Raw genomic sequence first — 27,812 nt, forward strand, 5'->3', positions numbered from 1 at the left:
TTTTGAGAGTCTTTTATGTGCATGTTATCTCCTTTAATTTTTATAAGATAGCTTATAGAGCTAACATTTACACGTCACAATAGCTAACTTTTATTTGACGGTAGTGTCCCTTATTGAAACTCTTGTCCCAACATAATCTTCACAAATGTTACCATAGTAAAACCTTGAGAGTCACGTATGCATCTGAAATCAAGGTGGCCGTATCTTAGGTTGAAATCACATTTTTGTAGCCTATTTTTCAAGTTGTAAAGTTTAAGACAAAATATCACTTGCTGTTCACTAAACTTGTGTATTGAAATATTCAAAATTGCCTCTGTCTTTCACATTGAGAAAGACGCACAGGTAAAGTACTCAACACATGTGGGCATCTCATTAAAAGTTTCTACATCACACTTTACTACTTCTAAGGCCTTGACACTTGACACACAGCCCTTATAGCAAGTACAAAAAAATAACTTAGTTGAGAATTAAGAGAAATATTAGTCATTTTATGTAGCCTTGTTTTGAACTTTTGTGATGAGTAAAGCCATGTTTGCTACTACGTTTATCATCACTGTCAAACTAATGCAGTTTAAGTGCAAATTTAAACTCAAGACTTGTCTTATAAAGTTTCATTGCGAGAGAATTATGAGTTTTAAGTGACTATATATCAATCTCGTCTCTTGCTCCCAAATGGCACAGGAAACATGGGCTCAACTGTCACAGAATGAAGCCAGCCCTCTTCAGTGTGCTCTGCGAGATCAAAGAGAAAACAGGTAAGATTATACATACCCTTAAAAAAAAAAAAAGCAAAAAAAAAAGCAAAATTACCTACAGACATCACAAGAAAAAAAAAAAAAAGCAACAGTACAATGCCACTAATCCTTCAGACACCGCCATCTTTACTGGTGTATTTTTTTATTTGGTCGTCAGCGGAGTCCAGTTGTATCAAGCCATAACCAGCATCCACATTTCTCTGCTTCTCACTTCTGAAAATGAATAGTCATAATTGGATGTATCAGCATAAGAGAGCGAAATATGATGATGAGCTTTCCCCCCCTCTGCGTTGCATCGTGAGGCTGAACTGAGCGCCTTCTTTTGGGGGCATGTGTGAGAGAGGCACCCCGGCAGTTCCCTTGTTTACAGCGCGCTATTCTCCCACCGTCCGCTTAATCTTTCAAGACCCCACAGTTGGTGAATTGCTAGACAATTATGCATCTTCGGGATATTCAGCATTTGTCATTGAGGATATGGTTTGTGCGGTGTTGGTGTTGTATATCAAAGCTTGTTTTGCTCAATTGTGCCACTGCAAGCCCAGTGAGCGTTTACGCGTGTCCGTGGTTCGGAGAGCGGTCCAATTCCTGCGCTCCTCTGCCTAATTATGCGACCAATTTACTGGATAATTATTGGCACTATCGGCGGTCCTGCAGTTAATTATTGCCCCCGTTTTATTATGAAAGACGCCAGCGCTGTGAAGGTTACATCGTTCACCGACACGTGCAGACGCTTGGCGTTATGGTGCGTTATTGTTGTGTTAAAACGGACTGTGACCAGGAGTGATCGATATGCCATTTATTATTAGTTTGGTGTAAGTGTAACCTGTAAAATATATTTAGATGACTTAATTTACATTGGAAAATGTTTTCAGTGTTATACAGCAATTTTGCTTTTATCTTGTCATGATAATTTATGCAATGCTCTCATTTGTGCCTGTTTAGAGTTTCATCTTGATTTTCTTTATCAGTAATTGAATGCAAAGTGGTTGAAAAAGTGTAATGAACTGCAGGTTGTCACTTTTTCACCACCTTAAAATTTTAAAACTGCAACTAAACTTGGTTTAATCGTTGATTAGTATTATTATTTACTTTTAACTGACCATTCACTGAGATCTTATAAGTATTTTTTTATTTAGTATTATTAATATTATTATTTTGTACATTTCTGCATTTGACTAAAACAAAACGTTGACCCTGAGTGGCATGCTTACTTTAATTGACTACTAACACCGTTTAGGGACCTTTTATGTATTACATTTTGCGACGAACGCACGTTATTATTCAAAATGTTTACTTATTACACCACATGTATTTGTTGAAATTAGAATGGTGCTGTCAAAAATATTTTTGAGTGCTTATGCATGTCTATCCCAAACAGACATATTATATCCCCACTTTTTCTGACACTCAAGCACCTCTGAAATAGTCTGTCGCGCGCGCACTGTAAATGAAGTCCAATGACAGATACAACATCAATTCAGCACGTGCGTTACCAAGGCTATACCGCCTGCCCCAATGACACGGAACATTAGCATATGTCACTGTCTCACAAAAGATAGTTTTTTTTTTCTTTGAGGGAGAAATCAGCTCCCGTTGAAGCAGAATCAATTCAGTACGTCCAGTAGCTTAGTGGATGTAATTTAATGTGCAGTTTTCCTTTATGCTGCGACGGTTAACACAGGCGCGTGATGTGCGCAAAGGCGCGCGCGTTCTGCAATCACGCAGGGCGCAGGTATAAAGAGAGAATGACCACATAACCAGATATGCAGAATCCAGAGAGACCCTTAGATAATGGGCTTTTACCAGGAATGTGCAGTATGTATTTCTGGATAATGCGGAAGGAGAATAGCAGAGCGAAATCCGTAAGGTGAGCCCAAAACACAATGGCAAACGCACTGAATTAGACTAAGAACTTTCGTCTTTACTTTTAATGTTTAGAAATTTGATTCTTTAATAGCATGTTGAAATAGTAATGTTTTTAAAATATTATTTTAGTGATGTTTTTAATCACCTTTATCATATCTATATTAATGAACTTTGTAAATAGGTTAACAAACGACTCATTTCATTTTTGAAAAAGAAAGAGATAGTTATTTCACATTTTTTGGACTATGATAAATGCAGCAATGTAATAACATTTGAATATCAGTTCATGTGTTTATCTCGTCTCTGTGTGGTTGTATCGGCAGAATAGTGCTTTGCCAGATTTGTGGCCTTTGTGGCTTATAAGCAGAAGTGACTGGAGGAAGATCATAAAACTTAATGAACTTCTCGGCTGTTGGAGGTCTCAACTGTGGGAGGGCAAGGCCCTGCTTCACCGCCCGGTCTGCTTGAGTTGTTCTTTATGCCTGTCCAAAAACAGATAGAATGAGGAGCAAAACAGAAAGAAAGTAATTGATTACTAATTGCTGTGGCTGTATCTTAATGTAGCTGTTAATGTAAGCCGTAGCTTCATGTAGCTACCGTTGCTGTTGTGTCTCAAGAAAAGATGATAGTTGCAAGGAGAGAGAAAATTTACATGTGTATCTGGTGTGAGTAATTTCAAATAATATTTCAGTATATTACATTTTATATTTACTTAAATCTCAGTGTCTTTCAACTATATATATATATATATGTGTGTGTGTGCGTGTGTTATATTATCTCAAAAACTTTTGTTGGATTGTGTGATATATAGTTGGACACATGCAATACTTTTCTTTGAAATTCTATTTTTGTGTTTAAACAATCCAAATACTGTTAAATGTAAGCACATTTATAGCATTTTCATATAAAACCTTTTTTATATTTAATTTTACATTGTACATGTATTTTCATTACTATAAAGCCACCTCCAGCTGTTGACTGTGTTTCCATATGCACCTATCATGTTACGTTTAATACAGCTATGTCCCTTATTACATTATAGCTCTAATTAAATATGCATAAAGAGTAGAGTCCCTAAGTATGCTAATTATTTAAATGAGCTTGTTTACTAGCTCAGTTGCTGTAATCTCGGTTAATCCCTTTGACGCTGCCTTTTTGAATGGTTCCCCCCCCCCCCCCCCCCCCTTCTTAACGCATCCGGACTAATTTCCTAACAAGCTTCTCTCTGCTAATTTGTTTATTAACTCACAAGTGAACATAAGCATGATATTTTCTTACTCTGTACATATATGTTTGCTTTTCTTTGTTTCCCGCTTTGTAAAATAAGACATAAAATAAAAGGCTTTTATAATATCACAGGAACAGATTGTTAAAATTGTTAAGTCATTTTTTTTTTTTAAAGTAGACAGTGTAGAACGACCGGTACTTGAATTTTCCTGCTATAGTGTGTAGGTCTTGAGAGATGAGGAAAGCTGGCGTTTTTTTTTTCTCCCCTCAGTGCGAGACATTTTTTTTCTTTTTCTTTCTCCACAAGCCCGTTGAAGGACATTGTCTCATCAGAGTGATAAGAGGGACTTTCACTGATAAGCATGCTACTCCTTGTTGTTGTTTTTTTTTTTTCATTTTCAGCCAAACACATCTTCTGTGAGGCTTTTTTTCCCCTCTAACACACCACACACATAAGTGAACACCTTGTGTCACAGCATTATGTATTTTGCTTATCGTACTCAACAGATGCGTAGAAGAAATGAGGAGTTGAGAGGTTCTTGTCAGGGTTTGATGCCGTTGCAGTGAGAGGAAATCTGTGAAAATGGAAAACTATGACATGATTAAGTTCCTGAAAGTTATCGGATGATGCGTGCACAATTAGCAAATGCAGTCTCTGCAACTTGTTGTACATGTCGGACATGTTCTGTCAATCTACGACTGCCATGGCGATTTTAATATGTTACGTTTAGCTAATTTGTATTACATACAAAAGAAAATAACAAAACTTCAAAGTTGCGTCTCAGCTCATTTAATAGTTATTTTTTTCGTAAATAGTAGTTTTCATCATTGAACTTAGTGTGTGTGATATTGATATTGTACAGTTTATGTCATACAGTCACTGCTAAATGTATCTCTCTTTATACAGTAAGAGAAAATGCTAACAACTGCCAGTGCTGATGTATGAATAAGTTCCAATCGGAGAGATTTCTTGGCCTTGTATTTGTGAATCGCAGCAGAGAACAGAGCTTTGAAAAGATGAAACATTCATTGTTGCTTTTGGATCTGATGCAAAGCGGGCTTAAAGGCGAAAAGGGGTAAATCAAACCTGAAGTGTTTGTACTGTAACTATGTAAACAGTGAGAAGGAAAAGCTGTGTATGTACATCTGTTTGTAGAGCGAGCTAACAGAGATTTGACTTCGGGATGCTTGAGTGTGTACCTTCGCCTTGACTATGAGAATGTCAAGGATGTACACAACATACACACCCTGAAACTGTGATATGTAGATGTGCGGAGAGACTCTAGATCTCTCTTATCGCTCATTCCGAAGGTTGTGAATGACAACCGTCATGTTGACGAGTACAAAAAACGTGCCGAGTTAATTGTCAGATTAACCACAGATTAGTGCAAATTCAAAGTCTTGTCGGGCTGATAGGTTTGAGTTGTTTTTGGGATCCCCGGGGCACTGCGGAGAATCGGCATGAAAAAAAAATTCTTTCTTTCTCTTTTTCAAAGAGTGGCTGGGGCTAGATGATGTGTTTGAGAGAGAGAGAGAGAAAGAGGGTGGATGGAAGAGGAGAGGAGAGAGATACATGCATGGCGGATAAATGGATAGAAGCGTTTTGCAATGCAAAGCTGTCTGTAGTGTTGGGGAGCTTTCTTGGCACTCCACTAACTGCTACTGGAGGCCCTGAGTAGATTTCCCCATTGCTAATGCCCTAGAAGTATTAATTCACTTTGATATGCTAATTAGAGGGCATTATGCAAGAAATGAGATTAAGTGGCAGCGTGAAGTCATTTGCCTGTCAGTAAATTGAGTGTTTTTAGCAGGAGGGGTTTGTTTTTTTTTCTTCTCTTCCACTTTCTCTCGCTTTTGCATTTAAATGAATCAAATGAAAGGAATGTGGCAGAATGCTTGAAAATCATTTTTTGTTAGCAGATGCTGTTTTTTTTCTGTTTTTTTTGCTTTCTCAGTCTCTCCCTCTCTCCCATTTAATTTTTTTAGGTATCTGTTTTTCCGAGGTCTCTTAAGCGTGTTTCGTTCACTGCTATTTTTTCCACGTTTCCCCCCCCTGCATAATCATTATAGCACCATTATACAACGTTACCGCTAACATGTTCGGGTCAGATTATTGGGCGGCATAATTAACAAATCAGATTATTTTAGTTTAATGTCTGCGGTGCCATTAAGATATAATGTGTCTGATCCAGGCTACAGCGATGGAGGAATCCCTGCACAAAGGAGCCTTAACGTGTGGAGAATAAACTTGTCTGGTTTGTTTCGAGAGGGAATACAGAAGTGCAGCAGCGAATTGAGGAAGACCTCTGCTGGGTTGACTGTGTGCTAATCAGACAGTGAGTGTGTGCGTGTGTGTTTGGGTTGTTTGCTTTCTCTCCGCCGGTAGAGAGCAGGGCTGGCGGCAGCAGTGGCAGATGCAGCGGGAGCAGCGAGGAATAACAAAGGTGAAAGATTACCTCCATATGGCATTTCTGACCAGGAAAGAGAGAAAGAAGGGAGGAGGAGTGGGGGGGGGGTTAGGTGTGCTCCGAAGCAACACTCCTTTCTGAAGTGAGGTTTAATCAATACAGAGAGATTACAGAAAACTATTACAGGGCCAAAATCATAGGCTCCTCTTTCTCTCTCGGTTTCTCTCCTCTTCTCTTGTTTGCTGCCTCGGCGGCGGCTGCCTGCCTATTGACTTGTTGTTTTTCTGACCTTTGACTCATCAAGTTCAGAAACGGGAGGTCTGGAGGAGAGACTGCAGGAAGCCGGCAGTGTGGCCCCCGCAGCGCTGTTCCCCTCACACACGCACACACACACACACGTACGCTATTTTTCAGCAAAGGGCTGTGTGTTGTTATTTGTGCATCGGCGAGACCCTTCTTTGTGCACTCTGAACCGGCTGAATTAATTTGTAGGCACCATCGTAATTAACCACACGCGAGGCCGGCTAAAAGCATTACCTTGAAAAAATGGAATGCATGGATTTCTAGAGTAAGCGTTTCTTAAACCCTCGGGGACCATTCATTTTGAGGCGCCCCGACAAAGCGGTAATGAGCCAACTAAATCTAGCCTGAAGTTAATTTGACATCTGCTGGGTTATTGTTGTTATTACTTGAATTGTCATTGTTATATATATTTTTTGCTATTTACTTTCTATTTTTAAATAATAAGAGGAAAAATAACATGAAAGTGATATTTTCAGTATCAGTTGATTGGATTATTATGAATGTGACGGCTTATTTTAATACTCCATGATTACAGATTATTAATTAATGAGAGAACATACTCATTAATTGTTTGCTAATTACGAAATAACAAAGGAGCACTTAACCATGAAACTATGAAAAATTGACTCCGGCTTGCGATCCATATTTGTGTAGGTGGGAAGCCGTGCGTCTCAGTCTCTTTATGACATCATCAAGAGCCCGGTCGTTATGATCCAAAGTAAATATTAGTGAGCGTCGCCCTCCTCTCTCGCCTTTAGTTACAATAGCAAAAGGGTTTTTTTTGTTTTTTTTTGCGAATGTCTGAGTAAATGTATGCAGCCCGCAATAGAAAGCCATTCAGCAGTGGAGACAATTGACTTTGGGCTGCTTTTTGTTCGCGTCTGCCCCAGCGATGCGTCTGCAGTGACAAGATAGTGTAAGGCAGAATGGCTTCTGCTCAGCAGGGCGCCTGGACTCCTGAATGCTGTGGCCTCTCTCTCTCTCTCTCTCTTTATCTCTCTGTCCTTCTCTCTCTTTCTCTGTTTCTTTCCATTACTAGACTTTGTGTTTGAAATCGAGGAAGAGTGACTGCTATCTTCCTTACAGTGCCGTAAAACCCTTTGATTTTTCCTTTCCGGTAGAAGGTGGGTATGGAAAAGAAAGAGCAGATGAAGGAATTAACAAAAGAAAGAGAGAGGGTACGGATGGATGTCAGGCTGGTGAGAGGCAAAAAAAGACTGCAAAAAAAAGGAGAGGAGAAAATCTTTAATCACAAGGTTTCACACGCTTTAAGCATTTGTCTTTTTTTGAACAAATGTTCCCACTCTGTGCCTTGTCTGAAATATTTTTACATATATGAGGCTAATCTACTTCTTGTTGCATATGGCAAAGGCTTTGCTGCACAAATAATGCTTCTATGCATAAACATACATTCACATCAGTATGATTTCTCACTGTACTTATCCGCCGTAGTCTTTGTCTGAGGTTTTGTGAAAAACAGCTCCATAGTTGTTTTTTGTGCTTATTTTTTTGTTTACGTTTTGTGTAGCACATTAGCTATGCAAATAAGCCTTTTATGGCGTAACATTTTGGCAGGTTTATTGGGAAATGTCCCAAATGTACATGTAAATAGACCGTTAGCAATGGCAGAGCTGGTGAAAATGCTGTTTCTTATATGATAAAAAGAAAATGTTGCTATTGAAATGGCTCTGGCTTGTGTTTTTTATTGAGAGACAGTCAAGGAAATGAAAACAGGACATGTTGCAGGTCAGATTCAAATCCGTTTTTCCCACATGAGCACCAAGGATCAGTGTGACTAGAGCTACTGCTAACACTTTTCAGTGATCGTGAATCTCAGTCTCCTTTGGGTTCAATAAAAGGCTTAGTGTCTTGATAGAAAGTGTGACTTTAATAATCCACTGCAGTGTTTCTCAGTATGTGCTCTGTGCATTAGAGAGAGAACATTCAACTCCCCAGAATCTGTACGGCTGTTTGTGGCATTGTCTTTATTTTGCTTGTCTTATTCATAAATTGCCTCTTGATTCCTCAACACACACACACACACACACACACACACACACACACACACACGCACGCACACTGCCAACCCCTTTCCCGTTCTACCCAGTCTAAGATGAGCTCATGTTTCATTTAATTATGTCTGACTTCAGATTGCTCCTGTAGCCTGTATATGAGGAAGTAGACATGAAAAAGTTGATAAAGATCTTTTGAAACTCATGGCCAATCAGAGCAGGATTTCCACAGCCACTTTTGTCTCAGTGTTTTATTTTGTCTTATATAAAACTACACTAATTCAATATGCTATATGATCATTTATTTTCCCCCCCTTGATGCTTTACCTACACCTTAACCGGTGTCACGTAAATGCTCTCTATAAACATACACACACGTTCCTCAGATGCGGTGACTGGCGCAAACCTCTGATGAATCTCACATCACCTTTGAATTGTCAGCTATCCTTTGCCGTTTAACTAAATTGTGCTCTGTATTGAAACATTAAATTTTCATTTAAAAAAAGTAAATGTTCCCACCCGGCGCTGCTGTTTTAATATTTTACATCGCCCCCCCCCCACGGCCTGTCATCTGTATATGAAATAAGTGCAATTTGTGATGCGTTGTCATCAATAATTTTGTCACCAGGGCGTAAAAGCTGTGAAACACCCATCCACCCACAGCACTGTTTGTGTCGCATACAGAGCAAACTGTGATGCGATGAGCAATGCTAACGTTGGCCAAACGTTCTGGATATGATATTTGTGTAACTCAATTCATACGCCGCTGTCTAACACGGGTCCCATTTGTTATTGACACTAGGTTCATGGGCTGTTATATTCAGTTTTATATAGATATCTTCGATATTGCAAGCTGTGGTACTGCATCCAGTAATGGAAATAAAGCCTTTTTTTTTCTCTTGAATTATTCTCAGTGTTGTGTTACACTGATTTACGTTCAACATGGCACTAAAATAAAACCAGGGTTTTCAACCATGAACACCCTGGAGGCCCGTGAAGGTTCTGTAAGGGGGTTCTTAGACTTATACAGAATATTTTTGAATAATTTGTATATATATCTCAAAATTTATTTCTCAAAATGTGGTTAATTCATTGTAGAAAGACACAAAACTCTTCTAATCTGATTCGGTTGGTTCTATAGAGCATAAAACCACCATTTAAAATTGTAACAACACATGGACAACACACTAGCACAATAAATGTAAATGTAGTTGAGAGGCTAAGCATTTTTCAAGCATTTTCATATTAGTTGAGTCCTTGGACTGAGCAAAGGTCAAAAAAGGATAAGAGTCCAAATTTTACTGTAAAATGATTGGGAGCCCCTGAAGGGTCATATTTAGGTTTCAAGAACCACCTGGAGAACCGTAAACTACAACTGTGCAGTACGTGCAATTATTCCACCTCCACTACTCTTACAGACCTGCAAATAACTCTGGCATGATTATTAATTTTGCAGGTGATTACACAATTCAAGTGCATTACTCAATTCCGTCTCCGAATTTTTACAGGCGCCCACTGAGGTAATGTCCAAGTGCTTGCAGAGGTTTTCCTGGGTCGCAGGACCTCGGCTCTGCACGGCTATCCAACAGAACCTGCATCACTGTCAGGATGCTTATTAGCACAAAAAGGGTCAGGTGGGTGGGAGGGGAGGGGAGGAGAGTGGTCCTCTCATTGTAATGACATCGCTATTTATAGATCTCCATTTCATTAGCCTCCTCTGTTTCAGTGGTGAGATTTTCTCAAGGGGCAGAGGATGCAAGTCCATATACTTTCTCATGTGTGTAATATGAAGGGTTTGTCGATGCACACTTGCCTTTCTAGGGCAGAACTGCTGCATAGCCATGTTTATTTTTCTGTATCTTATGGTATTTTTTTTTTTTGGAATCCTTATGGTTGAGTTTAATCAGTGTGATTGGTTGGTGGTTATTTATTTATTTATTTATTTTCATTCAATCTCACAGTAATCCTTATATGTATTATATATTTTTAAAGAAAGTTCAAATTTTCTTTATAATCGCATGGATATTCTGGTTTACTAAGTTGACTTTTTTTTAAAGCAGTTTATATGTGGAATGTGTTCAGAATATCTAGTGAAATCACATACTATTGGCTGATGCATTTTTAGAGCTCAGATCATTTTGCCTGATGTGTGTGCAGAAATCCAAACGTTTCCTTTAATAGTAAATTAGACTCAAGTAAGCCTGTTGTTTTTTTTTTTTTTAGCTTAAAGCAGCATTTCAGGGTCTTATTCTCCCCACAGCACTGCTCTATCCTCCCCTCTTCTTATTTGCATTCCTCAAATGAAGTCCCTGTGCCATTGTTCCTTCAGCATTTCATACGTTAGAATGATATATTGGAAGCAGAAATGGGAAAAAGACCGCAACGCAATGAAATTTTAATCATCGTCTTCTGCTGCTTTAACAAGGCAAATAATTCTTATTGGCTGCTGTGTTAAGATTTCTAATATTTAATTCATAACAAAGCTGGCGTTATTCTGCCACTGCCTTGTCAAGCCTCGCTTCGTCTGCACAGAGCAGCGGCTAAAAAAAAACCTATAAGCAGACGTAAATGTCCGAAAGCTAGCGGGCAGCGTCCTCAGGAGTGGTTTCTAAAAATCGACTACTAGGCATTCCTTGGATTTAATCGCTGGAGGGGTTATATATCGATTGATTTGCACTTATTTATTTAACATCAAGAAAGCAGCCTAATGCCATCGCTCACTTTGACTGTGGCGTTTTCGGTTAATGCTCACACGTTTAATGTTCCTTTTTTTCCCTGAGTTAAACATACACTCCCATAAATAAATTATTTTTTTGTCGCACACAGTTGACAGGAATTTTTAAAGCCAACCCGCTACTGTAACCGAAAAGTTAAATGCTAATGTATGTGTTTTTGCAACCATGGGGGCATTTACTGTCTTGGGAGAGGAAACAAGTTATGCAGGCCACGCAGAGTATCTCACAGAGAGTAAACTGTTGAACTCCTGACTGAACTAGATTTACGCTACGTGTTGCTAACGGTGCTAGAGGGAATGCTCCTCTGTCCAACTTTTCCATCTTTATACATCCCATCAGTTAAACAATCCAGAAAGCCTCAACTAAATGTAACAACATTCTTTTCTTCAAAAGTCTCCAGTGTGCTGCCTACGTAGGCAGCATTTTAAGTTGTCATTCCAAGGTGAAGGCTGTTCCAAAAGATGGTCAACATAATTATGCTACTATAATATGCTACCTATTTTTGAGAATTGTAAGTTTTTATTATTCAATAATATAAACTGAAAAGTTTGGGGTAATTTTAATGTTTTTGATAGAAGTCTCTTATTCTCACCTACCTGCATTGATTTTATCAGAAATACAGTAAAAAACAGTATTATTGTGAACTATTATTACAATTTAAAAGGACTGTTTTCTATTTGAATATATATATAAAAAAAATTATATATATATATATATATATATAAAATTCCTGTGATGGCAAAGCTGAATTTTCAGCAACCATTAATCCAATGATCCTTCAGAAAGCATTCTAATATGAAGTGATGCTTACTATTTATTTGAGGAAACAGTGATACATTTGGTTCTGGATTCTTTGATAAATAGAAGGTTCAAAAGAACAGGATTTATTTAGAATATAAATCTTTTATAACATTATAAATGTCTTTACGGTCACTTGATCAGTTTGCTATATCTTTGCTGAACAAAAGTATTAATTTCTTTCAAAAAAAGTCTTATTCACTCAAAATTCATGAACAGACGTGTATGGATAGAATTAGTGCATTGTGATTAAAAATAAATGATTTTACCCAACATGTATCTGTGCGATTTAATTGTTTTTAGAGCAGTGCTCCATTAGTTTAGCAACATGCCAACTGCCAACATGCTTGAAATCAATTGCCAGTCGAGCGATCGCTATTTATGTCCCACAAAGATTTGTCGAGTAGAGCGTTCCAAGTCACTTATGATGTTCCATGATAGTCAGAAGGCAGCAGCTGTCTGTGTAGGCAGCTCACTAGGTTTTGGAACAGAGCTTGTCTCTTCACCCTAAGCCCTTGAAGTTCATTTTTGTAAGCTGAAGCAACGGAAAGATGGCGCAGGGCCAGCCGGAGCTAGGTGCTGTCTCATGTTTCAGGGAGAGGGGGCAGATCCTGTTCTGGGCTCATGGTGAAATGGCTTAATTGGTGTCAGAGCCCCTGGGATAGTCTCTCTCTTTCTCTCTCTGGTTATCTCTCTCTCTCTTTCCCTTTCTCTCGGTGTGCTCTGAAAAAGCAACTTTACATCCTCTCCTCTCCTCTCCTCTCCTCTCCTCTCCTCTCCTCTCCTCTCCTCTCCTCTCCTCTCCTCTCCTCTCCTCTCCTCTCCTCATTGAAACCTGGCCAGTTCGTGCTGCTTGAATGAGGAGTGAGCAGCACCATAACAATACTTGCTGATGTTTGGGATGACAGAAATGAATACGCACTCAGCTCCTGGGAAAGTGGTGATTAATGGCAGTGAGTAGGGGAACATTCTCCTTTCCTCCTGCTACACTTTGATGGGGATTGAAAAGCAGCAGAAGTAAAGGGTCAGGTTTTTATTCTCTCACAACGCGGAGGTCATCCTCGAGAACATTATTGCTATTTCCTGCTGCCTTTCTTTCCATTTTCTTTCTTGTTCTCACTTCTTCATTCTATATTTCTTCATCATCTTCATCCTCGTGTTATTGTCGGTTGGAGGTCCTATTTTCCCAATGAGGCGTCCCAGTATGTGGTAGAATGATATGGGATTTTCAATCGCTATTCGAATATATATACATATATATATATATATATATACATATATATATATATATATATATATATATATATATATATATATATATACATATATATATATATATACATATATACATATATACATATATATACATATATACATATATATACATATATACATATATATATACATATATATATATATATATATATATATATACATATATATATATATATATATATATATATATATATATATACAGCTGTATACCGGTCAAAAGTTGGTATTAAGGTTGGTAAGATTTTTTTAAAAATGTTTTTGAATGAAGTCTCTCACCAAGGCTGCATCTAAAATACAGTAAAATGTTTTTTTTTTTTTTTTTAATATAAAATAACTTTTCTAATTGAGTGTACTTTAAAATGTAAGTTATCCATGTGACAGCAAAGCTGCCATTACTCCCACAATCCTTCAGAATAATTTTGATATACTATTCTGTCAGGACCACTATCGTCGAAAATGATTGACAATTAGCATACAGTTTGGATTGGCGGTGTGGTTCTGTTCTGGGCTAGAACTCCCTGCGCATTCATGCAGACTAGCATGGATAAGAGCAGGGAGAGCAGCAGTAACCACTCTTAGGGTAAACAGAACAGAACCAACATGAATGTATCCCAAGATTTTAAAGTACAACATAATTCATCAGGGAATCAGAATACCAAATCCTGACTGACGAGAGGTGGAGCTGGGGATGGAGGAGGGTAATTCGCTCCTGAGAAACAGCTTATAAATGTATACAGTGATAGGCGTATTCCTATAGGTAGACGTGGATCAGCTGAGAGTCGAACTTGACTAACGTGACCTGCCAGAACTGACGCTATACGCTTGGTTTTTGGTGCTCAGAAAATAATCCGTTTATCAATTTTGAAAACAGTTGTGTTTTCTTTTTTTTCAGCATTCTTTGATGAATAAAAGGTTCAAATGAACATTTATTTCGATCAATTTAATGTATCTTCTCTGAATAAAAGTATTCATTTTCTTTCAAAAAGAAATTCTAACTGACCCTAAACTTTTAAACATAGTGTATGTATGTGATCTATAGGCAATTGTTCTCAACTGGCAGGTTGAGAAGGTTCTGTTCTGATAGTTACAAATAGTAGGGAAAAATAATGCTAACCCAATTCTAAAATGCAACTGAATGTGTAAAATGCCATAGAATTGTGTATTATTATGATAACAGCTTTTAAAAAGGAGAAATGCTTCATGTGTCTGTTGTTGATGTCAGAGGGAGGTCATGTGTCCATTCAAAGTTTATGGTATTTTTCAACGTTTTATGTCACTTTATGTAAATGTCAACCAGAAAAGGTTTTATGACATGCGCTTCCATCTTTTGAAAAAAAAAAAAAAAAAAGAATAAAATTAGACAAAGCAAATGAAAGACACATACAAAAAATATAGGTTACTGTGAGCTAATGCAATGAAAGACAGCTAATCTAGTTTTATGGTCTAATAGTATATTTATGGCTGGCAAATTTTCTCAATTCACCTGCCAAAAGTTTTGGACCCTATTTAAAATCATTCAAATGTAAATCACAATTCACAGACTAGATCTGATTTTGTTCACACCATGTATTCATGCCTTCATATGAGTTTAGATAGTGAGGTTAATCACTGTCACACAGTTTTTCCTCCTTCACTCTCTTCTTTGTCTCCCTGGCAGTGGCAGGGTCCCAGGGACATCGCCTCAGTTACTTGTTAATTCATTTAATCAGGGATCTTGGCACTCTGCTCTTCTCCTGGCTGGTGCAGTAATCTTATTTAGAGTGAGACGCAGAGGAAACCGCATGTCCGCGACCTGAGAATTTCATCCCTGTCAATACACACTCCGCTCAGCACAGCAGGGTTCCCTCCTTACCACTGCTCTGGACACAATACAGATCATTTCTATTGCTATATTTTAGCATTTATTTTATTTAGTCATCAGACATGTGAAAAAAGTTTTGCATTTTGCATTTGCCCTTAGATTTAGATCTCAAATATCAAATGCATTTGTGATCATTTTGATCACAAAACCATTTCGCAACAAAGTTAAAGTAGGCGAACCGGATTCGAGTATATCATTATCGTTTGCGTCCTATTAGAGATGGCGTGCTTTTTTAATCAAGCTGTTCATCTCTTCACACTCTCCTTAGGTTTCATATTAGAAGAGAAAAACAAGAGGACCATGTCTGTACCTGCAATGAGGGCTTTTGGGGAAGTCTTGTAGCTGCAGAAATGTAAAGTGAAGGTTTAGACACTGGCCACTCTGCTGACAGCTCGATTTTTTTTGCTCACTTTTGCCTCTCAAATAAGCGGCAACTCTGTCAGAATGATTGATAGCGATTTGTTTTACGTGGCACAGTTTGAGATTTTTCACTCTTTTTCTCTGCCTTACAAGGAGTTGAGAGTTTTTAGAAGTGGAGCAGAGTTTAGTAAAAAAAAAAAAAAAAAAAAATATATATAGACAGACAAGTGCTGAAGAGGGTTTTTTAGATTTCACAGGGAAACTACATGTCAAATATTGATGGTAATGAACTAGTAGAATAGTTTGACTCTTGACATCCCCTTTTTGTTACTAGAAAAGCTGATGTTAGATGTTTCTAACAAATATTTCCCTCTTGTTTCACTTTTTTTTGTTTAATTAAAAACAATATAAATATAGTGTGTGGGCGAAATGAGACTTTTTTTTTTTTATAGCTTTTTTAGTTCATTCCCATAACACTTCACAATTTTCTTAATTTGCCCTAACCTTTAATATAATCATGTAGAGTAAGGCATCCTAACACATGCAAATGAAGATGATACACCAAGGACAGAAGGCGTTTCTAAACTTCCTCCTCAAATTAGAGACCCTTTCAACGTGACACGAGGTGTAACAGTAACATTCCTATCAGATAATTTGAGCTTATGTGTGTCTGCTTGCATTGAGTGTTTAACTGACTTTTTTTTGTGCTGGAAATATTATGAGCATTAAATGTGCATATACGTGTGCATGCAGAGCACGGTCATAGTCACGCGGCTGCGCCGGGATGGTAGTGTAGCAGAGTTAATTTATTTAATGACTGAACCTCTCCTGTCTCCTGAGCCCTGATTATTCTCTCTGCCTGATGAGAGCAGAGATAGAGTGGAGGAGAAATAGAGCACACATACACACACACACTCCGTAATATGCATTTTAACATGTATTTTAGATGTTTCAACACACACAAAAAATATTTTTAATTTTAAAATGCAAAAGAATGCAACCCTAATACTAAATATAAATGTATATATTATTATTACTACTAATTAAATACAATGAGAATGCGTCAATTATCAATATGTATAGTGTGTATACATACAGTCAGTAGACTGTACACAATAGTGTGCAAACTCTACCTCTCTCTCCCTGTCTATCCAGGCACCACTGATCAACCTGGACTGTAGGGCACACTGCTAACACACAGGGTCTGCAGTAGAATGGAAGCGCTGGACCCTTTAGCTCAACCCGAAGTTGAAATGAAGTAATGAAAACACAACGTGATGGCTCAGAGGATGAGAGAGAGAGAGAGAGAGAGAGAGAGAGAGAGAGAGAGAGAGAGAGAGAGAGAGAAAGAGAGAGAGAGAGAGAGAGAGAAGGAAAGTCAACGTATAGCATTTCCATAAGCCATCATCAGCAATCCAGCGGAGGGTCGCGCAAACTGGAAATTATTTCTCCAGGCATTCGCTGTCAAGTGTTATTCAAATAGCGCCAGCCTCATATTTGAATAACAGCCGACATTTTGAATTAATTAATCAGCCCGAGATAGTCCAGGGCCTTTTCTCATTAGCGGACGGGTCAGGCCGGAGAAGATATATGCTCTGGTGATGATATACTTGTCTTTAATCGTGATTTATGGAGATTTGCGATCGCACACAATTTGTCAGAGGTTCCGGGAGCATGCTAAAAATAAATAGATAACAAAACAGGACAGAACATATTTCATTACCTGATCTTTGATTGATCTGGCAAATGCTGGAAAAATCATGTTTTTTTTCTTTTGCAACACACCGTAAGCATCACACTTGCAGTTTTATGTTCCTCTAGTTGCTGTCAGCTCTTTTTTTCTATTGCTGTTTAATGTCAGTATTGGAATATTTATGTAGTCTTTGTTATTATTATTATTAATAATATTTAATCATAATAATAAATTCTCAATTTAAATACAATGACCATGTTTCAATTGTCAAAAATATGTAATAATGTAGGCAAAATACTGTTCATTTTAAGTTATAATTATATTATACTGTATTTTAAGTATATAAGTTTAGGGTCGTTTCTTATGCTCAGCAAGGCTGCATTTATTTGATCAAAACATACAGTAAAAATAGTACTATTGTGAAATATTATTACAATTTAAAATAACTGATTTCTGTTTTAATATACTTTAAAATGTAATTTATTTCTGTGATGGCAAAGCTGAATTTTCAGCATCATTACACCAGCCTTTAGTGACACATCATCCTTCAGAAATCAACAGTTGCGCTAATATTTTTGTGGAAACCATGATACATTTTTTTTTTTTTTTTTTTTTCAGGATTGTTTGATGAATAGAAAGAAGCAGAATTTATTTGAATTCGATTTTTTTTTAAACAATGTAAATGTTGTTACTGTCACTTTTGGTTTATTTAATGCATCGTTTTAATAATTGAATGCTGCTGAATAAAATAAAATTTAAATAATTAATTCCTTTCAAACATCTCACCGACCCCAAATTTTTGAACGGTAGTATAACTATGTGTAAATTTTCTCTCAGTCCCGCAGAAAACGTGTCCTAAATTAGAGAACGAGCGTTTTGTCGGCGCCCTATGTAAATAACATCCCGCGGAGTTGCTGACAGTCCGGTGTTAAGCAAACTGTCACTTTTCTTCTCTTGTTTAGTGCCGGACAAACATTTCCAGAGATGCTATCTGATTTAAAAAAGGGATGCTGGTCTGCTGCTGTAGCTTCAGTTAAGAAATGTAGAAAATCACTTTACATTTTGTGTATTCATCCATTAATATGTATTATTATTTTGGCTATGTGTGTGTGTGAGAGTGTGTATATTCATATAGGTAATACATTCAAATCCAGATGGCTTGTGGCCAAGGAGCATTTCACATCTAGGATTACACAGACCTAGTTTGAGTCGTGCTTAGAGACTTGTTAATGTGCTTGTGTTTTCAGATGAATTAATCATTCCTCCTGCCGGTACTCGTGCACTGTCAAGTGGACTTGTTCTAAGTGTGTACATATACACGCTTAAGTAGTATGTATGTTTAGAAAGGGAAAAGTTAGGCGCTCTGGAAAATAAAGGCATGCTGGTTTGCGGTTTCGTGTTTGTGGGTGTTTGCACACGCTCGCGGTGGTTAAGTGTGTAGAGAAGGAGTTTACGTTGTAATTGGTGTGTCTAGTGCCGAGCGAGGGCTGCGTGTTGGAAGTGTTACAGAGTAATAGGAGAGGCGATCTTCTAAATGCCTGAAACAGCTGCTAACTACGTCTGACTGTGTGTTTCAGCATTAACACTGCCCTAACAAGACTCACCCAGATGCCTGCCAACACACGAGCGTTTACACTAGACTTTTTCTGTTATGTTTACGGCTGTCTGATGTAAGACGTGAAACCGCTTCCTACAGGTATATGAATCTGCGCTAATAACCTGTTAGCACCCTTTCAGTGAAGTGCAAATAGAATTTTCTTCGCTGTTTTGCATTGTGTATTATTATTTTTTTTAATGCCAACACCATATGTAGATAAAACATAAGTATAACAACTTTCACCATTTCCCAAGATGCATCAATAGTTTTAAGCTTTAATTGTTTTAAACTTCTGGAATGTGTCACCACATTTCACGGGAATCCAATTATAAACAGAGACATGCTTATTTGCATCTCACTTGCATCTTATCCCTTTAGGTGTTATTATTCTTCATTAAAAGGAGGCAAACTGAGTCTGTGTGGATGAGAGTGTCAATATCTACATGTTATTATATTTGGTGCATATGTGTGTGTGTGTGTGCATACTTATGGGCAGGGGGTAGAAGTGTCATATTGGCGTGCGTGCGGCCTTCATATAATGCAGCACCACGCTGACAAAACATTCAAATAAATTGCTGTCACTAAGTCCAAACGCCAGCTTCTGCGATTTTTATCTGACGGGCAGAGGACTCAAAATGTGCCCCCCTGACAGCCAGCTCCGGGACACCTATGGCAGAGAGAGGGAGGGAGACGGAAAGACAGAGGGATGATAGAAATCATGGATATGGCTGATCCGTTACGCCACAGCGCTCATCAATGCTTGATTTTAGGAATGTAAGAAAAGAGCAATGCATGTCGCGAGACATGACTGGGAGAAGATGTGACATCACGCAGTTTGCACCGCTGCTTGTTAACATGCTGCTGATGTCACTTTTGGCGCCACTGGACAACTGCTGTCATGAGAGTCCTGTTTTTTTGGTGTGTGTTTTTTTTTTTTGCTACTTTTTTTTTTGTTATTTTTATTTCTTTATTTAATGATTAATCAATGAATAATACATTCTTAATTCGTTTAGTTACATTTAACTATATTTTCTCTCTATTTTCTCTCTTTTTTTGCAGACTTTTATTTTTTGATGCAAATTTCTATGTTTATTTCTATGTTTATTTCTAAATCTCTTATAGTTTATTAACAAAAAGGCTCCCAAATATACATTTTGTCAGCTTACAGACTTACTGTAATGTTTGGTCAGGGATATATATTTTAGTGCTGTCAAATCGATTATTCAAATCTAACAAAAAAGTTTGTGTTTACATAATATATATGTGTGTGTGTGTATATATGTATATATGTATTTACACGCGCACACAGATATTTATACACATATACTGTATATATATATACACATACACACACATATTATGTAAACAAACGTTTACGTTAGATGCGATTAATCACGATTAATCGATTTGACAGCACTAATGTTATTGTTAATGTTATTGTTAACTAAATCTTATTATTTTTCATTTATTTTATTTCTACATATTTGTAATTAATATTTGTTTTTGGCTGCACATTTTAACAATAACTTCAGCTATTTTTATACATATTTAAGTTTGTTTATCAAAATATTAAATCAGCTCCCAGTTTTTACTGTTACGAAAATGCTAAACACACATCGCAAAGCTGCAATGTTGAAAATGCTGGCTCCTCGACTCAGCCACACACATTATTAAGCTATCTTGAAATCTTGCTCTGTCATTTATTGACAAAAGAGAAACAGCAGAAGGATCTGGAACTCGTGACGACGGACCTTCCTCTGCGTGTCTTACATTCTCTGTAGCATTGTTATTTTGCTCGTATGCCATCTTAATGAGAAATAGAGCCTCATTATGATTTTAAGGATGAGAGGGGAAAGCTTTTAATTAATGATATGTAAATGGTTCTGAATTGATTATGTTACAATATCAAGAGAGATGGGTAGAAGCTGTGGTGTAATATATTTTAATTAAGAATTAATTAAAAATGATGGCAATTTCAGAAAGCCTCACAGAAAATAGTGGAATTTACTCTCTGTCAGAAGTGAATTAGCCTCTGATTAAATGAATGCCTTGTATTTATAGCGTGGTTATTTTTAAGCCTCGCCAGGAAGAATTACACATTTTCTCTGATATAATTAGCTCTTGTGTCTTGGTGGTCCACCAATCGCTGGAATGATTAGAGGTCACGTGACTTCTGTACATTCTCAACCACGTTCCCTAATTGAATTCAATTTTGAGACATTTTCAGATTATATTTTTTCAAAGGCAGTGATACTCACTCTCTCTTTCACATTCTTTTTTTTTTCTATCGTGATTTAGACTTTCTATGGACTTTTGTTGTTTTTATACTTAGCTAATGACCTTTTTGCATTTTCATATTTTTATTAAGACATGTTTTCTCAGTGTATGTGATTTTGGGTTTTACTAGGGACATGTTGGGACATTTGCAGGTAAAACTTGACACATACACACAGTGTTGGATCTGTTTGTATTCATAGACACAATCTGACACATCAAACACAAAACTGTCTAACTCAATCTAAATTTAAGCTCTTTAATATCCACATTCTGTTATACAGTCATCACAGCAGCAAAGCGTGAGCCACTGAAAGTACAGATACAGCCTATATGCATTTTAAAAATCAAAATTAAACACTGTGGACTGAGACACACAACTGACAGAGTTTATCAAAGAGTCGACACTCCAGAGAGAGAGTGAACTGTGAACATGGAAAGACCCTGATTAACCCTTTAGCTGCACAGATCTTCCAGTCCTTTGTTCGAAAAGAGAGACGAAAGAAGATGCAGTTCTCAGGAGTGTAGGAGGCGGCGAAGAGGCCTTTGTTCTTGGCACTGTGTAGCACGCGCTTCAGGAAAGATTTCCCCCGCGATCAATGGAAGCGCGGCTGGGATGGGAGTAATCGAGGTGGGGTGGGGGTCCCTCGTGGTCGGGTTTGATTGGAGTGCTAAGTTTGGTGTTGAAAGGCAGAGGGGAACAGCCTGCTGGAATCAAATCCCGCAGGATCAGTTAGAGCTTCGCAACAAAAACACCTCTGTATTCCACAATAAAAACGAAATGCCTCACATAAGAGATCTTACATGAACGGCTCTTTAATAAACGCAGGGAAGAAGAGAGAGACGCAGATTGCTCTTGATTTTGTGCGAGCGTGTGTGAACAATTGTTGCTAACGTGTTTACATATCGCACATATTATGCACAATTGGACAAAATGTTAGTTTTACTAACTAGAAAATCATATATTTAATAAAATAAAAAAGTATATATATATATTATACTATATATATTATACTTATATACTTATATATATATATATATATATATATATATATATATATATAATTTTATTTATTTTTAAAGCCATTGGGGATATTTGTATACAGTTATTTCTAAAGTTGATCATAAACCCATATGCCTTAGTCTGTTGTCAGTTTTGGTCCTGGGCATTTCTTAATTAATAAAATAAAATAATAAAATAAAACATAATTCATTACCTCTAAACACATAAAAATAATTAAATGTTATATAAATACATTTGAATATATATAAAAATATATCGAGATTTTAAGTACTCATGATTTTGTATCTGTGTGTTTTGTATGTTTTTATGCAAGGATGGTGAGGCTTATGAAGACAGACAGCAAATGTTAGTTTAACATTTTTTTGGATGTGTGTGTGGGGTGAAATTAGATGTCAATACTAAACATGTTTTAACAGTGAAACTCGATAGATGTAAAAATTCCCCTCTGAATGAATAGAGCATTTGAGAAATAGAAATGGAGAAAGGCAGTAATAGGAGTCCAAGTCAGACAGCATGGAAAGCGAGAGAAGGACAGAAGAAGTGAAGGGGGGTCAGCATGTAAACGGGGGGTATCAGTTCCATTCCCTACAGAGCATCTCTCTCTCCCCCTCTCTTGCGGTTCACATCCCTCTCTCTCGCCCACCCACCCATGACTGGTCGAGTCTCGCTCCTCTCTTCGACACCTGCAACCAGTTGCAATACATCACTGTCAGGTCCGCTTTCCCCACCCATCCGCACACGTGTATGTGCGCGAGTGTGTGTACGGGGAGAGTTGAGCGCTCCTGACACACACTCCCCGGTGGGAGCGGTTGTAGGTGAGGGTGCGTATGGAGATGCCAGGTCCCCTCACCACCCTCCACTGCTCTCACGCTCAAAATATCATTCAAATGGAAGTCTGAGGATTTCTATTTTTTGTCCACTGGGCGATCTGAATGCATCAAGAGCGAGAGGTGTACCCGTGACATCGTCCCGGCTGTGTCAGACGCGGCTCTGTGGACAGAAGCGGCTCTGATTGGCTACCTCGTTTAGGGCACTTTGATCTAGTTAATACACTTGGTTAGGTTTGAGGTTGTCTAGCACTGACAGACTTTCAACTGTTGGCCCAAAGTCTGGTAGACATTAGGAATAGGACGTCGACATGTTTCACACTCTCTGCTCATGTTTAGGAATTTATTTGGGTATTCTGGTTTCGAGGTTTCACACCATACATCTGTAAACCCCGGGTTAATGTTCTTATTTGCATATTTGCAGAGTCAGATATGCAAAACACATCAATATTTGATGAGGCAAGCACTGTTCAGTGTATAATTGGTTGTTTGTTGCTGAAATTAAAGTGGTTTAATTATGTATGGTGCAATGATGAAACACACTTTTCATGAAACATACAGTATGAGAAAATCCTCATGCTCATTGGGTGCCGCCTCTGTAGACATGTTAGTAGCGTAACAATTTAGTTTGGTGACGTGAAGTGTGAAAAATAGACAATGGATCACACCTATAATGACTTTACTAGCAGAGACAAAGGAAGATTCAGTAATATGTACAACCAAAAAAGAAGCCAGAAGACAGAAAGACATGAATCAGTACGGCATTCACAAGGTGGAATGATGGAGAATATCCTGATGTCCAAGTTTCTACTTGTTTGTAGGAAAGGAAATGTATTATTGTGTAATCCGCTTTCTAAAACTCACTAGTATCAGTGTGTTGTACATAAAATTCAAAGATGATTTTTGTTTTCCATGTTGAGAGATGGCAAATATAGTAACGCTAGTTACTACTGAATGACACTTTAAAAGTGGGGTTTAAAAAGACGATAATCTGAGGTTAAGCACAGTTTGAATGGTCTGTAATTGTCAGAGATTTGATTTTGTAAATCGCACAAACTTTGATTTGTTCATCTTTGTAGGTGTTCATTGTAGCAGCTTGTCAACATCTACATTTTTAAGCTCTTGTCATTTTTATATAATATAATATAATTTATATTATTTCATATATTAGTATGCAATGTATACATATTAATGCAATGTATATATAAATATTATATTTATATATTTATTTATTTTATATATATATATATATATAATGCATATATAAACTTAATTCATTGTTCAAAAATCATTCATGATTTTTTTGTATCTTAGTTTTGTTTAATTCTCATATAAATTTGCGCCCTTTTTTAAGGATGGTCAAGCATTGTACTAGAAAACAAGATGTAGCAACCTGTTAAAATGTAAACACAATTTTCTCTCCTATCAGAATAATAAAAGCCTGTGCACCTTCATTTCTAGAAACTTTGTAAAGCCAACCAATCAGAACAGAAATTGTTGTTTTGAGTGACCTCTTGTCATTTTTGTGTGCAGTGTGAATCAGAAGGTCTGTCAATAGTTAGCAAGCATCCCATCTGCAACTGAAAGGTTTAAAAAGATCTTAAAGAGGCTAGTATTCATTATAAAGTCCAACACATTCCTACTTCTGATGATGGTGCACACTGACGTTTCCAACTGTGAATGTGAAAACTGGTTCACTTTTGATTGTTCATTAGACTTCCCCACATGAGTCTACACTCATGACACCTGCTATGCCTAGCTTGTGTGTGTTTCTGTGGTCAGTGGCCATACGCCTCAACAGGGGTGCGGAACATGGAATGAGGGCCTGTGTGTGTGTGTGTGTGTGTGTGTGTGTGTGTGTGTGTGTGTGTGTGTGTCGTGAACGGGACAGAATTACTGCAAAGTGTGAAAGCAGACTGTAATGGGGTCATTTGGAATGCAATTGGCAAGGGTTAATGTACTATGGAGAGATGAGGTGATATTGGAATGAAATTTGGGACCCGATAATGTGTTTAAATGAAAAAGGCAGCCATGAGCAGAACAGAAGAGTTGAATCAGGAGCTGGGAAGTGTGTTTGTGTGTGTGGGGAGAGGAGGTGGGACGTTTCGAGGGGGCCGTGAGAACAATCAAACTCACAGGCATACAAATGGACGTCAGGCCCTCGCTCTCTTTTTCAATCTCTCCTTCATTTTTAAAACAAGAGTCCTCTCTGTGTCTCAGCAACCACGGAGGAAGTGTTATTTTACTGAAGGCCATCTCGGACAAAGCGCTCCATTGTGCTCTGCAAATTTATGAAATCATTTCCTGTATCATCAAGGAAAACACCAACATGAGAGTATGACAACATGAAATGTCACTTTGAAGGACTGCTTTGAAACTGAGCACCAAGGCCCCTATGATATTCAATACCCGGCATATGTTTAACATTACGGCCCGGATAAACAGCGCAATGGCCCGGTCTTGTCCTAAGATAAGTGTTTCAAAAACAGCCATAATGAAACAGAGAAGAGGCCTGGAGAGGACAGATCTTTATGCTTTGTTACATTAGCTAGTTCATTAGCCTAATTGCTGTGGGTAATCCTGTTTTGGAGGGGAACTTTAAGTGCAGTTCTGGGAGTTTCTCTTTGCCAAAGATCTTGAGGAAGACTTTCACACTGCGAGAAAAAAAAAAAATAAGTTTCTTAATCAGTATTCTTGTCTTGTTTGCTAAAAAAAATCCCTAAAACCAAGTAAAGTTACTTGAAGCAAAATTGTGTACAAATAGACTCTAATGCATCGGAATTAATTTTAATATTATTTGTATTCTAATTTACATAATTTAATATATGTATATGTAATATATTTAGAATATTATTAAAATATTAATTTATTTTATTAGAATATATATAAAATTATTTTCTTAATGCATTATTATTTTCTTGTTTGAAGTATTATAATATAATCTAATCCTTATTTGTCAATAATATTTGTCTTGTTTTAAGGATGTTTCCGTATTTTACTGGAAAATAAGACAAAAATACTGATTAAAAAAGCATTTTTTTCAGTACATCCAAGGGACATGCTGATCTTCTGTGCTACCCAGCTTAAACTTTGATCAAAGCCAAACTTCCTTAAGGTCATTCATGTGAATTCCCCCAGAGGTGTTAGTGTGCACTGGAGCGCAGGCCAAGAGGAGGGTGTGTGTGTGTGTGTGTGGGAAGAGAAAGAGAGTACAGTTGGAGTGCCCGTGCTGGATCACTGACCACCAGCCATTGCATTATCATCAGTCTTGGCCTCCAGTATGTGGATCCCTCTGATCATGTTTAACGCTGTAGCTGGACAGCAGTCTTGACTGAAGGTTCCTAGAGTGAGGATGTTTTCTTTTATCTCTTTTCTTGAGTTCACCTTGTGAAACGTTCTCTCGGTGCGTGTGCAGATCTCTCTCTCTCTGTCTTTCTCTCTCACACACTCAAACCGTGCCCCTCCGCTCCTCCTGGGATGAGGGTTTTGGCGAGGAGCCGGCTACTTCAGCTGAAGCAGATTTTCCCAGGCTCCCACAGGGCTATTTGAGCATGATTCCCATTGGGCTTTAACCCATTATCAATGTTCCAAATCATTTACAGAGAATCTATTGAGTCTTATACTGTAATGAACTCACTTCTCATGGCCTTCTCTCTCTCTCTCTCCATTTATATGAAAGTCAAAGTACTAAAGTACTTCTCCAATTTCATTTGACGCCACTGCTCTGTTTCAAAAGCCAGTGTTTGATTTGATTCAAAGTGCTCGAATCCAAACAATTCTGTGATTCCAATCAATGTGAGGCTTGATGTCTTTGAGTTTGATGTACTGAGCTCTGATGCCATATCACTTCTTTCAAAGAGATTTACCTCACACACACACTTAAATGAAGTGTTGAATGTGCTTTAGTGGTTATTTGCAGCACTTCAGGTTCAGCTGAAACCCTGTCCTTGTCAAGAACAATTTTTCGGTGTGTGGAGTTCTTGAGTTGGCCAGATGGTAGATGTTTCATTATAGGTTCTTCAAAAGAACTTCCTAAAATATAAAGTCTGCTATCAATTTTTTTGAATAAAGACCCAAATTCTGTTTGAGAAAAACATGCTGTTTTTCTAAGTTGAATAATTGGCTTTTAGATTGTTACTGTATTGAAGCCAAAGCAAATTATTCAGATATTATCTTGGAAATATTTACTTTAAATTAAGATGGCATTGTATCATTATTCCCCACTGTTAATGTTAGATGTAGAACTGTGTTTTTTTTTAAAGCTTTTTAATTCAGATTAGAGATTTTGAAACTCTAATTTGAAAACCCATGGTTTATAGAACAAGAAAATAAAAAGTTATCCTAAGGAACTTATAAAGATTCTTCTGTGGCATCAGGGGCTGGTTGCATAAACCACTAAGACTAGTCTTACAAGTTAGCCATCCCATTTTTTTCCTTTAAGTCTGTTTATAAATGTTTTAAGTCAGTTACATTAAAATGTTGATTGGTCTAATTTGATAGGGAAAAGTAAGACTGATTACCCCTAACTAAATGATTCTTGGTCATACTAGTTCTTAAAGGGATAGTTCGCTCAAAAATGAAAAATCTGTCATCATTTACTCTCCCTCAAGTTGTTTCAAACCTGTATGAGTTTCTTTCTTCTGCTGAACACAAAATATTTTGAAGAATGCTGGTAACCAGACAGTTGACGGTAGCCATTGACTTCCGTAGTAGAAAGTCAATATCTACCGTCAACTGTCTGGTTACAGACATTCTTCAAAATATCGTTTTTAACTGGCTTAAACTATACAGGACTAT

General features: G+C 37.5%; 2 protein-coding genes across 9 annotated transcripts in view; one reads left to right on the forward strand and one right to left on the reverse strand.

The window, feature by feature from the left end:
• The window catches only part of LOC311065815 (DLA class I histocompatibility antigen, A9/A9 alpha chain-like), a 484,454-nt gene that overhangs the window by 285,277 nt on the left and 171,365 nt on the right, over nucleotides 1–27,812 (reverse strand). The window lies entirely within an intron of this gene.
• Nucleotides 1–27,812, forward strand: part of pbx3b (pre-B-cell leukemia homeobox 3b) — an 86,064-nt gene that overhangs the window by 1,582 nt on the left and 56,670 nt on the right. For 5 of the 8 annotated variants that reach the window (XM_084087682.1, XM_084087684.1, XM_084087677.1 and 2 more), the window contains exon 2: nucleotides 682–755. In XM_084087682.1, the coding sequence (XP_083943808.1) occupies nucleotides 682–755 (74 nt within the window). Of the gene's footprint in view, nucleotides 1–675; nucleotides 756–952; nucleotides 1,174–27,812 lie in introns of those variants that run through there. The other 3 variants (XM_084087681.1, XM_084087678.1, XM_084087680.1) reach the window with 2 other exon arrangements.

The sequence above is a fragment of the Abramis brama genome (assembly GCF_963993115.1).
Source record: "Abramis brama genome assembly, chromosome: 16".
Taxonomy (NCBI): domain Eukaryota; kingdom Metazoa; phylum Chordata; class Actinopteri; order Cypriniformes; family Leuciscidae; genus Abramis; species Abramis brama.